This window comes from Microplitis mediator, chromosome 10, assembly GCF_029852145.1.
Source record: "Microplitis mediator isolate UGA2020A chromosome 10, iyMicMedi2.1, whole genome shotgun sequence".
NCBI classification, from domain to species: Eukaryota; Metazoa; Arthropoda; class Insecta; order Hymenoptera; family Braconidae; genus Microplitis; species Microplitis mediator.
Genome location: NC_079978.1, coordinates 11,118,066 through 11,132,211, shown reverse-complemented (window position 1 = coordinate 11,132,211; position 14,146 = coordinate 11,118,066). Strand labels below are relative to the sequence as shown.

Here is a 14,146-nt window from a genome sequence, read left to right as displayed (position 1 = left end):
TTTCTTTATGACGTCAGAGCGGTAGACCAATCAGAAAATTAATAGCAGACGCTGACGAAATTTCAGCCAATAGCGAAAATCCACGTAGCTTGTAGAAATCTTGAGCCAATGAGTGCGTTTCATGTCGCAACTCTTTTATTCAAAGTTGGAACTAATTATTCAAATGATGGAATTTCCCCATTGGCCAAGATTTCGCGCGTAAGTTTGAATTAGCGAAAGTGCTGCCGACCTATTGGTGAGGCTCGGCGTTCTCAGGTGGTAGCGAATTGGGTCTTGACTGAACAGAGTCCGATCGCCAAGTCTCTCTCTGTCAAGGAGCTGAGTAATCCGTGCTTCTTCGGATCTCATGAAGCATTTTATTACAGCGGCTTTTAAATCGCTGTACGGAGTTGTCGCAGGAGGCTGAAGAATTAGCTGCTCGACTTCTGCGGCGACGCGAGTGTCAAGCAATGGAATCACCAGGTCAAATTTAGCGCGCTCTGTTCTACCTGATTTGTCGAAAACTGCGCCTCAACCTGCCCAAACCACAGTTTCGGATTCTCCGTGCTGAACTGGGGTGCTTTGATTTTCACGGCCATATTTAATTTAACTGACGTAAACGTCGACGATCCCGATAAATTAGATTTAAATGTGTCTTTGTCAGATGACTCGGACTTTACTTTCTCGTCGCCGTCGATTTTCGAGTCTGACATCACCTACTGAAAATGTTTTTAATTCGGTATTGTGCTACCGAAAGATTATCGATGACGCACGGCTCAGGAATGTGCAGCCGGCGAATCGGCTTAATCCTCGATGGTATTTCCGGCAACAAAAAGAAAATTATACGCGACACTGCACGAAAAATGAATTAACAATTTTTTTAAACAGCTCGCAAACACTTTTATCACAACTCGATTTGCACTAATGGTTCCTCAAATTAACAATGATGCGGCATAAAGTCCATAAGATGCCCAGCAATGCACCAGCGGTGATAAAAAATAAAGAAACCGAACACTGACAAAACAAAAACAAATATATCACTGCACTAATTAACTCAAAACAAATTCACACAAAAATAACTGAGAATATAAAAATCACGATCTCGCCGATTAAACGGCAACGTGACAAAAGATTCGCGGCAAAACGACACGAGAACTCGCAAAATTTTTATAAACTGTGTAACGCACGTGTTCGACCATTCTTTTAAAAAGAGATCACGTCGGGTCACCAATTTAGTGGTTGAGGTAATAATATTAATTATTAAAAACAGCTAATAGTGAACAAATGTTTTATTTGAATACCGAAAGTAACACAGTAATCGTAAGTATACTGTGAAGAAAAAAAGGCTTGGATGCATGTATGCAATCCAGCGGTCTATTGCTTATTGTCTCTGCGAATGAGGTAGAGCGGATAAATGAAAAATCGATGTTTGGCGTAAACTACCGAAAATTATCGATCACTTGAGCTAGTAGCAACGCTACATACATATATACATAAATTTTTAACGAATGGTATTTTTGAACTCTACTCAACCAATTATGACAGATGATGACATAATTCCTTGAAAAATCGACCATGACGACAAATACAATACCTACATTTAAAAAAAATCTGTCTATCGGTTAACCCTGCGGGCCAGCCCCAAAACTTCCCGCTGTTTTCGAGCTCCTCGAGCTCAAAAATACTTTAGTGTGCCATTGTTTAAAAAAAAAAAACGATTTTAGCATTTCTTTCTCCCACGATATCTCAGGAATGAATTGACCGATTTTGATGGTTGCGGCAGCAATCGGCGTATTTTATTGAGTTCTAGAGCTGATAAAATTTTTAAATTGTTTGGTTCAGTTGTTTCGAAGATATTCGCAAAAAACTGTTTTTTACCATTTCTTTCTTCCACGATAACTCTCGAACGAATTATCTGATTTTCATGATTGAGGCGGCAATCGACGTGTTTTATTGAGTTTGAGAGCTGATTAGATTTTGAAGTTGATCGTATAAGTCGTTTCTGAGAAATCAATAAAAAACTAAAATAAAAAAAAATTTTTAATTCTTATTCTTTGTATAACTTGTAAACTACATGACCCATTTACCCCAAAATCTAATCAAGACTAAGTTTTGGTAAGCTCTTTCGATAGCCACCAAGTACGTTTAAATCGGTTCATCCGTTCCAAAGATATCGTCGGACAAAAAAAAGTTCACACACACACACACACACATACACACGGAAGTCCACCCAGGAATAGTCAGAATAGTTTCCTAGGACCTCAAAACGTCGACATCTGATGAAAACTCGATTTTCGAAAATCGGACCGAAACCAATAACTTCCCTTTTTTGAAAATTTGCAATTTTCTTAGCGGGAAGTTAAAAATATACCAAAAAACCAGATTAATAAAAATGGAGTTCTTTTTACTATAAATAACAAAAAAAAAAACATTGTAGTAGCGGATACTCTAATATGTAGTAATAATTATTGCATAAATAATGCTGATAAATATATACTATAGTAAAAATTGATGCTTGTAGTTGATATTGCTACACTTGTAATTAAAACTATATTAAGTTAGTGGTTTTCCTACAAGAAAAAAAAAATTTTAATTTTTTCTTGTAAGAAAAAATACAATTTCTTGCAGTGTATATTTTTTTGGTGTTGACGAAGTGATATTGCTTTACAATTACCTCTTTTTTTAGTCCATAATTTGATGAGCTTAATTCCAGCAATTGTGACTGGCAAATTCGACATAATGTTATCCCCAATCAAAGTAACATCTCCCCACACTTTTAATAACGCTGATGTTTGTGGATAAGTAACGAATCCAAATATACTTAAAGCAAATAGAATTGTTTGAATGTTCATCTGTACATTGAACCATAGACATTTTTTTGGATACATCCATAATCCACTTATTTGAAGAAGTCTTCGGTGGCTTCCAATCGCCCATTCCACATCACGTACGATAGAATCTTTATTCACCATTGTTCTGTTTAAAAATAGTGAGAAGAATTGTTTTATTACCCACAAAAAAATTGATCATTGCTATGTATAGAATTAATTGTACGTGGAATAATGGTTTTTCTATTGAGTTTTCTGTTGTTATTCTGTGAAAACAGAATAATCGATAGTACTCGAATAAGTAAGTTCAATAACTCTCGGGACAAGTTTTTAGTTTATACATGCTTTCTTGAATTGATGTAAATAAAATATAGTTTTGTCGGCTCTAACGTAAGTAAAAGAGAAACAGGCCACCTGTTAGCCGGAATGGAAGGCAGATTTTTCGAAAATTTTCAGCACTGCCTTGATTTTTCGCTAGCTCGCTCTTAGTTTAAAACAAAGGCGACCCTTGTTCATTTTTGCTGGAACTGGACCAATTTTTAAAGGTCAGTATTTTAATTTGTTAATTTAATTGTTAGGATACTTATATATTTATATATACATGTATGAGCAAAACTAAGTTAATTACGTATTACTCAAATCTCGGATTGACAAACTAGCTTTGAATTAGCATGGTTATATCTACAGAGCAAGTTACTGATATTACATTTCAAGTCTGCTTAATGTTTGTGTATACTCATATGCTGAGAAGCGAAAATAAACATACATTATAAAATGTATAACAAGACGAGTTATAAACACAGGGCGTACAAGTACGTTTGAAACATCATAATTAATCAAAGAACTACATTTTAAATATAAAATAGCTGTGAAATTTATAGATTGTCTTGTTCACAATAAAATACATCTGACGAAATTGGATTATAACGAACGATGAATATGTCATGAGGAATGAAAACCATAGTTTCAAAAATTTTTGATTCCACTAAAACTTTCAAGGCTATCAAATTATTGGAAGAAATGGTCAAAACATAAAGTTGATTGTCATGAATTACAGCTTATTAAACAAGTTTTAAGATACTTTTTACGGAAATTGTCGATCAGTCTTAGTTTTAAATTTATATGAACTCTAACAGGGAAAAACTGATTTTTTCGAAGAGACATTAAAATTTCAAACAGCCATAACTTCTAAACTAATCAACCGATTTAGCCAATCTTCGAATTTTATCAAGATAATCGCTCATACAATAAGTATGAATAAGTTCATTGAGATTCGATAAAAATTGTAGGCACTATCGTGATGACAAGGCTGTTTCTATTACATATATATATATATATATATATATATATATGTCGGAAAGTCATTACAAGCTTGGGCGTTATCCCGAGTATTGGTCTCAATATTAATATCTCTTAATTTTATTTAAAATGTAAACGAATTATAATTATGCAACACAGTGATTTAATATTAAAAGTATTGTTCACGAATAATGATACTTAGACAAGTAATATAATGAAGATAGTGGCGCACAAATATCAAAATACATTAAATACTAATTAATGCAATAATTGATTACAAAGGAAATTATAATAATTGTAATACACGACAGTCTCATAATATTCAAATAAAACCCGATCGAATAATTTACAAATACTACGGCAAACTAGGCTCGAGAACGAATCCACGGTCGACAGGACAACTTGAACTCGCACGACGAATGTTCAATCAGAACTGACGACTCAACTAGTCCAAAAACTCTGTACTCTTCATTAGAAACCTTTTAGTCAAAAATGTTTAAAGAAGGACAACAATCTTATTATCTTACTATCTTGTCCTCTGTGTCTTACTATATCCATCCTGTGACCGTGGCTACGTTTGGTGAACAGATGTCACAGCGAGCCTAAGCTTCCCGTAATAAACATAATCTACTTAAGTTGTAAACAACTAGAGCTTAAATTTTATTTAATTGTTACTGTAAAAACTAGTCTCGACTGTTAGGAATTTCCCGTCCCATTGGAAAACCCCATTTTATTCTTTCATCTCCGACATATATATATATATATATATATATATATATATATATATATATATATATATTAGAGTGGTCCAAAAAAAAGTCTCTTGGCTATCATTCCAAAAGCTTCTCTAAGGTATAAATAAAATTCTCTCTGAAGCGCAGCTTTATATCTCAATTCTCCACGAAGCTCAATAAAGTTGTATTTTGCCTTTGTAACAATCGTTACATATGGATCGCGATTTAACCATTTAATTAATTTTTCCAAAATTTTTCACTTTATAAACAAAAGGTACAAAGCCACACCCAAAATCTTTGCGTTAAGACCTTTCTCCAGTATCTATGTACGTGTATTCACGATGACCGTGAACGGACAGGGATAGACAGATGGGACAACGTTGTACCTGTCCCTTTCTCTTTGTCATCTTTTCTCAGTCTAACTATGATGCTTAGAAGTATACTCATCTTGCATCCACACCTACCTGAGTACTTCTTGCGGCAATACATTTACAATAGAATGTGTGTGTGTGTGTGTGTGTGTGTGTGTGTGTGTGTGTGTGTGTGTGTGTGTGTGTGTGTGTGTGTGTGTGTGTGTGTAAGCATAGCATCAGATAGATGATCGAATTTATGATGAAATCATCGTCCACTTTACTTGGGACGCTTGTACGTGTGCACTGGGCCTTTGATAAATCCGTGGTAAACAACTTTACGAGCTAAATGATTGACGTTACTTATAACTTAAATTCAATATTTCGAGTCATATTTTGATTTCCAAACCTCAGAAACTATTGCCCAATAGGCTTACTCAGTTGTTTTTGTCACATAAGATGACCTCCAAATCCGGAATATTCACGCATCATATTTTTGTTTATTTTTGAGATATATCTAGAACATGAATTTGTATGTAAATTTTTTGCACTTTTAATATAAATTATTTTATCCTTTAAAAAAAAAAAAAAAAAAAGAAGCAAAAAAAAAAATTGTTTAACTTATTGCATCTTCAATTTAGAATTGAGAAAAGTAGGAGTAATCGATGATTTCGAGTTGGGTTCGAACCCACGCTCTCAAAGACCGATACCTAAAAGGGTGTTTACCCTTTTACCAATACCGGACTTATGACATAGATTGCTCAACATGCTTACGCATTTGTTTTTCACATACAAACCCGGAACACTTACGCATCATGTTTTTGACGCATCTCAATTCCCTAAGCCCGGAAATTATAGCTAACACTACACCAACTGCGTGAATTACTCATTTGTTTGTCACAAAGATGACCACCGAATCTGGTACCCTTGCGTAATACTTCATTAGATCATCATCGATGAGCTGAACCAGGAAAAAATCCATAGGAACCAATACACTTCCCCCATTCAAAACTAGGGTATATAAACTGCCGAAAAACTAACGAAGGCAGTCAATCGCTAATCTAAAGTAATCTCTGCCGGATCTCAAGTCAATAGCTTATCTATCGCCAGTTCTTGGTCTGAAATTCTATTAACCTAAAGATTAGTACTAAGCGGCCACGTCCGATTAGTGCCGCGAATCAGAGTCCGAAATTTTAATCATTTTCCACGTGACGGTCCACCGCCTAGGCAATCGGGCGCCGTGGTCAAATACTTAAATTTTAAACTTGTTGAAATCTCGGTTGATTCGACTCACTCAAATCAGGATCATCAGTCTCGTGACGATCCACAGCCTAGGAATCCGGACTCCTAGATCTAGATCCTGAATTAAAATAAAATAACTCGCATTCGTATTCGATAGATAGGGGAGTGCATCATCTCGGTACCCCAGTAGCTTCGAATCAGAATAGTGCTTTTAATTCCGCTGAATCTAATCCACGAAGCCACAGTGCCGTGTCCCAGTGCAATTAAAAATAAAAGACATAAACAGTATAATTTCGCAATCATAAATTCAAATTGGTGAACTGTGAGAGAGTGTGATCAGCGAAAATTGTAAACCACTTCAACCTGAGTGGTAAGTCTAATTAAATATTGTTAAAAGTACAACACACCTATGTAAAACAACATATGAGAATATACAATTCTTTTCCTTTTATAAAATATATCTTTTTCTTATTATAACTCTTGCTCTAACATTCATAAGTGAACGGGTACAGAAAGAGACAGATGTAAAGAACAGGGACTTCTCGAGGGCCCACATTCACCTACCTACTTTCCATTCGCTCTAATATCCCGGACCTATCCTAAGCCACGCAAGTCAACGATCGGGATAGTCTATCGTACTTCCGCTCGGTACGAAATAGACTTATTGACTATTTGGAAATATTATTGAATATTTAACATTCTCACACTAGCCACGTGACGGTCTTTTTTGGCTCCTTGGTTGAGTAATAGAATAAATATTACGGGTAGTTTTCTAGTAAATAATTAATGAAATATAACCCTTCGCCCATCGCCTTCACTCTCTCCGATCGTGACAGTTGAAAAAATTTGGTGACAGCGGTGGGATACGCTGGTGAATCGTTCGTTTATTCAAAATTTATAAATCTTATTCGATTCTTATTTTAATAAATTTAAAACAAACGTCCTGCCTTGTTGAAATTTCCGAGTTAAATTGCAACTTGTAATTTTAAGTATTCAATTCTTAAATTTTAATCTCCAAAACCTTAAAAATTTTATACAATCAATAAATTCTCAAATTTAAAAAAATAAAAAAAAATTTCAATATTCTAAAAATTTTGAAATTCAAATCAACAATATTTTCTATTTTTTAAAAAGAAATCTCTTTATAAACGTTTTCATCCGGTAAAACTACAAAAAAAAATTTTTTCTGTATTTTCCATTAATTATTTTTGTAGGAAATTTAATTCTCTACAAAAAAAAAAAATTTAATTGTTTTGAACGACTCATAATGCGAAGCATTAGAGAGTGCTTTACGATCGAAAATTTTTTTTCGCCGTCTTTCTACAACTACTTCTGTTATTATCGTCTTAGTGAACAGAAACATCTCAAATGATGCACAAATTTACAGGCAATGTAATAAAGATTATTTCTGCAATTTTCAAAAACAAATTCAGTGCAATAGAAACGAGAAAATCATCAAAATAAACTGAAAAATTATCCCGTCAAGCAGTAAAAAAATTTTGTAGCTTGAAAACACAATATCTCGATAAAGAATCCATAATTTGAATCCGTTTTTGTTTCAAATGACCCGTTTTGCCCTAGAAGGATTTGCTTACGAAAATGGCTATCTAACTTTGTGTTATGCAATTATAATTAATAAAAAATTAAATCGCATTTTCTTTAATTTTAGCCTAAACATGTGTGGACATTCGCTTAACAAGTGCGCATGCGTGGTATTTTTTTTTTCTCGCACTATCACCCAGTGTGCCTGCGCCATACTTCTAACCAATTCTTTTGGCGCGGGTATTTCGAAAATAAAAATATAAAAAATTGAGGTGAGACGAATAAATAAATAGAAAAACAAGTAAAAAAAACATAAAAAAGAAAAAAAAAAGTAAAATTTCTCACAGATCGTACGGCGAAAAATTTCGGAATTTTTTACGATTGAAATTTGTTCATTTTTTAACTTCCCGCAAAGAAAATTGTAATTTTTCAAAAATTCGGGAAGTTATTGTTTTCACCCCGATTTTTGAAAATCGAGTTTTCATCAGATGTCGGCGTTTTGAGGTCCTAGGAAGCTATTCTGACTATTTTCAGAATGATGTCCGAGTGTGTGTATGTATGTAAGTGTGTGTGTGTGTGTGTGTGTGTGTGTGTGTGTGTGTGTGTGTGTGTGTGTGTGTGTGTGTGTGTGTGTGTGTGTGTGTGTGTGTGTGCGTGTGTGTGTGTGTGTGTAAACTCTTTGTAACTTTTTAACTAATATACCAATTTGGATGTTTAAGGTGGCAATCGAAAGAGCTTGTTGGCCGTCAACTTTCCTGAAAATTTCAGATCATTTGATCAAGTAGACTCAAAAATATCGGCGAATTACGAAAAAAAAAATTTTTTTTAGCTTCCCGCTAAGAAAATTGTAAATTTTTAAAAATTCGGGAAGTTATTGCTTTCGGTGTGATTTACGAAAATCGAATTTTCATCAGATGTCGACGTTTTGAGGTCCTAGGAAGCTATTCTAATTTCACGATGATGTCTAAGTGTATGTATGTATGTATGTACGTACGTACGTACGTACGTATGTAAATACCTGTATCTTTTGAACGGATGAACCGATTTTGAACTTTAAGGTGTCATTCGACGCGGCTTGTCAATATCTTAAAGCTGAAAATAAAGTGAGCTTGATCGGTAGGGCTCGTTCAGAGATATTCCAAAAATAAAATTTTTTCAAAAGTGTTTTTTTCGGATAACTTTTAATGTGCTCGATAGATTGATTCAAAAATGGATTGGGCTCTAGAGCTTTATAAGCCGCGTCGAATGCCACCTCAACCATCAAAGTCGGTTCATTCGTTCAAGAGAAACCGCCGTCGAAAGAATTTAAAAAAAAAAATTTATTTAATTTTTTTCGACATATCTCAAAAACGACTTGATAAATCGAATTCAAAATTCAATCAGCTTTGGAACTTGATAAAACGCGTCGATTGCCACCTCAGCCGTCTCAATCGGTTGATTCGTTTGAGAGATATCGGAGAAAAAATGGTAAAAAAATTTTTTCGAAACGAACGGCATTCAAAAGTATTTCCGAGCTCGAAGAGCTCGAAAATGTATTCGCGACAAAGTTTTTGAGCTCAAGGAGCTCGAAAACAGCGGGAAGTTTTAGGGCTAGCCCGCAGGGTCAACCCATAGACAGATTTGTTTTTTAGTTTTTTAGTGATTTCTCAGAAATGACTTGAACGATCAACTTTAAAATCCAATCAGCTCTAGAATTCGATGAAACGCGTCGATTGCTGCCTTAACAATCTCAATCGGTTAATTTGTTCGAGAGATATCGTTGGAGAAAGAAATGGTGAATAACGGGTTTTTCCAAATATCTCCGAAACGGCTGAACGGATCGATTTCAAATTTGTATCAGCCTTAGAATTCAAGAAAACACACCGATTGCCACCTCAAACATCAAAATCGGTTCATTAGTTTAAAAGATATCGGTGCTGAAAAATTAAAAAAATAACATAAAATGTTCTTTTTTCCGGATAAATCAAAATATAATGTACTAAACGAGTCTGAAAGCATACCAACTCTTCCTGTTTATAGTCTCTTTCGATCATCATTTAATGCCATCTAACTTGTTCTTTAGTTTAAAACATATCATCAGCAAAAAATTGAGAAAATCCAGTTTTTAATGTTTTTCTCGGATATTTCATATATTATTGCTCTGACCTAAGTTAAAACTCACTCAAATTTTGATTTTGATCACTGACATTGATTTCTGCCTCGATACTTTATTTCATTGAACATAATCTAGAATAAAAATTTAAAAACCGCTTCTTCATTAACAATTTTCGATTCTTAACTTGTCGAACTTTAGCAAAAAACGCAATTTGGTAAAGCTTAAAAAGCTCATAAGAAGTAACCGCAGGTAATAGCATTTTTGAGCTCGAAGAGCTCGAAAGTAAATTCAGAGTAATGTTTTTAAGCTCCTTGAGCTCGAAAACAGCGGGAAGTTTTTGGGCTGGCCCGCAGGGTCAACCGACGCCCAGATTTTTTGTTATTTTAATTATAATTTTTTTTTTGTTATTATTTTTTTATAAATAAATAACATTTGTTCTTCAAATTTTATTTATTTTATTTTGCCTGCGACATTACCCTTACGCAATGTTTTAATATTTATGATCAAATAAGCATTATGAGTCGTGCACTTGTACTCGTGTAAAAAAATTTTTTATTCATAATGAATTTAGATCTAATTTTCATGACGAAACTCAGATCGTGACACAAATATGACTTTCATCATGAATTTGTATCAACAATTTTATTCACGACAAAATTATGACTCAGTCAAATTTTTATCCAAGTAATCTGAAGTTCATTCACTAAATTAATTTTACAATCGAAACTGATTTACGTTAATCGAGTACTTGATAGAAGAAATTTATTGATAATTTATGATTCGATAAATTTGACAAAAGATTCAGTAAAAGATTCAATTCAGTAAAAATTCAGTCATGTTTCTATCGAAGTTATCCCAAGTCCAATTCAAAGACGTAATAAATTAATTTTATAATTGGTACTGATTTACTAGACGAAAATTTTGAGTAAATTCATGATGAAAGTCATATTTGTGTCACGATCTGAGTTTCGTCATGAAATTCAGATCTAAATTCATTAGGAACAAAAATTTATTTTACACGGGTAGATTTTCCAAACTTTTTTCGTAATCCTAACGGTTAAAAAGTTATTGAGCTTTCAGTACTCGTTACTAAGTAAATTTGACGGAAGATAGTTTTAGAGCAACTTTTTAATAGAATTGACACCATTACTAGATAATTTATTTAATCTGGGTTCGATTCTCAGTTCGGATTATCTATATTTTTCTCAATTTATCTACAAATTGACTTATTGAGAAGGTCAATTGTAAGTTTAGGTTTCACTATATTTAAAAATTGGTTTTTTCATATTTTCTCAATAAGACAATTTATAGATAAATTAAGCAAAGTATAGATAGCCCGAACTGGGAATTGAACCCAGACCATGTCGGTATCGCGCCGAGTGCTCTACCAGCAGACCAGATAAATCAAGAGCGAGCTAGTACTTGCGGATGGATACTGAATTTAATTTTCTTCATATCTGATTAAATTTTCTTTCATTGTGAAAATTTAAAGTTCAATAACTTTTTACCCGTTAGGACTATGAAGAAACTAAATCACTACTTTTTTGTAGAAAATTAAATTTCCTATAATAATTATTGATGGAAAATTCCGAGAAAAAATTTTTTCGTAGTTTTACCGGATGAAAAATGATAAAAATTTTTTTACGTGTTATTTAAATGGGAAAATATAAATTTATTGAGCTTCTTGGAGAATTGAGACATCAAGCTCCGCTTCGAAGGGAATTTTTTTTACACTTAAGAAAAGCTTTTGAGGCAATAGCACTTGAAAAAAAAAAAACTGTTTTTTTTGGACCACTCTAATATCTATATATTAGGGTGGCCTAAAAAAACCGACTATTTTTTTTCGAGTCTCTTATGAAAATTTGTTGGTTTATGATGTTTTCAGAAGCCTCTCCAAAAATCAGCTCGATGGAAAATTTTCAAGAGGTCGCTCACGAATTTTTAAAATATTAAAAATGATCAAAATTCGGATTTTTTGTTCTAAATTCTACTTCGAACTGGAACTTCGAATGACGAAGTGAATTTGGATTGCAATGAAATCCATATGGACTTCAAATTCCAATAAAATGTTGAAATTTTTAATACATTTTTTCAAACACATTATTTTTTCCCTTATTACTGTATAAATGTTATTCTAAAAAATTCATACCAAAAAAATGTACGCGTTATTAACATTTAATAATATTGCAATATAACAACCAATTATTTAATAAGACTCATTTAACGAAGTTGAAAATATCTATCGACGATAGTTCTTATCCGATAAAGTTAAATGTATATTATGATGAATAATTTAATGATAAAATATTCCGTTGAAAAAGTTTTAATTGAGACTTTATTCTCCGATAAACTCATATATAATTCAATTGAACGCATATTACTTTCCAATTGTATATATAAAAAAAAAATGACCGTTCACTTATCGATTATCAAACTAGTTATTCCACCAATGTAGCCACATATACTTCGACTTATAAAATTTAATTTTAATGAATGATATTTCATTACCTGATTATCTGTAAAAACAAAAAAATAATAACTGCTACAATAAACTCTGTGATATAAATGTTACCAAAAAATTAATTTGAAAATAAATTAAATTTTTATCGTAATATCGATAACGATTATTACTTTTTTCTTTTAATAACTTGATAAATCAAAAAAACTTTAAATTCTTCAGTGACCCTACTTTGTTTTTAATTGATAACGATGTATTCATGTGTATTACTCTCCAAAATTTACTCTATAGTATTGCACGCTAGTGTAAATTTAATGACGTAAAAATTATAATCTTACTTCTCGAAAAGCATGAAATTTTCATCTAACAAACAAATTTTTTTTTTTAATATGAGTATTAATATTCAATAACATTTGATAATTTCATAGAAAAATTCACTATTAAATACCAATAATTTGTTATAATCGCACTAACATGCTGTAAAGTAGAGGATGTACTAATTGGATCTGGTGCAGGTGTTGGTGATTTTAACAATCAAAAATTACTCAAGATTTATAAAATATAAATTATAGATTTATTTACACTTATTTACACTTTAATTGTAAGAATACTGTATAGCGAATGCGACTTAATACTAGCTAGCGAATGCGACTTAATACACGAGTATAAGAGAAACACGTGGTACTTTGTGGTTAAACACACGGAAATTACTTTGAGTAATTTATTATAAGCGGATGACAATTTATTTATATCCAATAAATAGCAGCCTTGATATACTGACTAAGTATTGAATATAATTCAGCACAAGAATTACTTTAAAAGCACAAGAAAACTTTTATAATAGCGAAGCGATTTTAGTACACGAGGTGAACTGTTCAAAAGCACGTTGAGAATTATAATTATGAAAATGTCGTAAAAGAAAGCCCACAACGGTTTCTTTGTGACGTCAGAGCGGTCGACCAATGAGAAAATTAGACAACGACGCTAACGAGATTTTAGCCAATAGGAAAAATCCACGTAGCTCGTTGAGATCTTAAGCCAATGAGTGTGTTTCATGTCGCAACTCTTTTATTCAAAGTTGGAACTAATAATTCAAATGATGGAATTTTCCTATTGGTTGAGATCTCGCGCGTAAGTTTGAATTAGCGAAAGTGCTGCCGACCTATTGGTGAGGCTCGGCGTTCTCAGGTGGTAGCGAATTGGGTCTTGACTGAACACATGCGCATTTATACGAGACATATATTACTGCTCACAATATACATGCATATCACTTGTCGCTGTAGCTTACTTAAATTAATGTTCAAATTTTGGTGATTCTGATTAATAAGTAAGAAAGTGGGAAACATTGAAACACTATTTTGAAAAAAAATCAATTTTTTTAATTTTCCTAAAATTTTTATTGAGAGCGTCTCTTGAAGGATAAGGTAATTTGACCAACTTGAATAGTGTTTCTACTTTGAAATGGTTACTTCAAAATTCCTTTAGTATCGTTATATAAATTCATTTTGCCCTAATGCCAAATCAATTGTGACAGCAGGTGGCCCAGGAAGCGACTCGAGCTATTTTCAGATAGACAGTCGTGAGGCGTGTGTGTATGTGGGTGCACGGATTTTTATCGC

At 33.0% G+C, this 14,146-nt stretch overlaps 1 protein-coding gene across 1 annotated transcript in view; it reads right to left on the bottom strand.

The window, feature by feature from the left end:
* Nucleotides 1-12,309, bottom strand: part of LOC130676136 (odorant receptor Or2-like) — a 232,993-nt gene extending 220,684 nt beyond the window's left edge. The window contains exons 1-2 of the mRNA XM_057482141.1: nucleotides 12,219-12,309; nucleotides 2,654-2,955 (exon numbers count right to left, since the gene is read on the bottom strand). Coding sequence (XP_057338124.1) covers nucleotides 2,654-2,951 — 298 coding nt within the window. The 5' untranslated portion in view covers nucleotides 2,952-2,955; nucleotides 12,219-12,309. The remainder of the gene's footprint in view (nucleotides 1-2,653; nucleotides 2,956-12,218) is intronic.
* Between the last annotated feature and the right edge of the window lie 1,837 nt (nucleotides 12,310-14,146).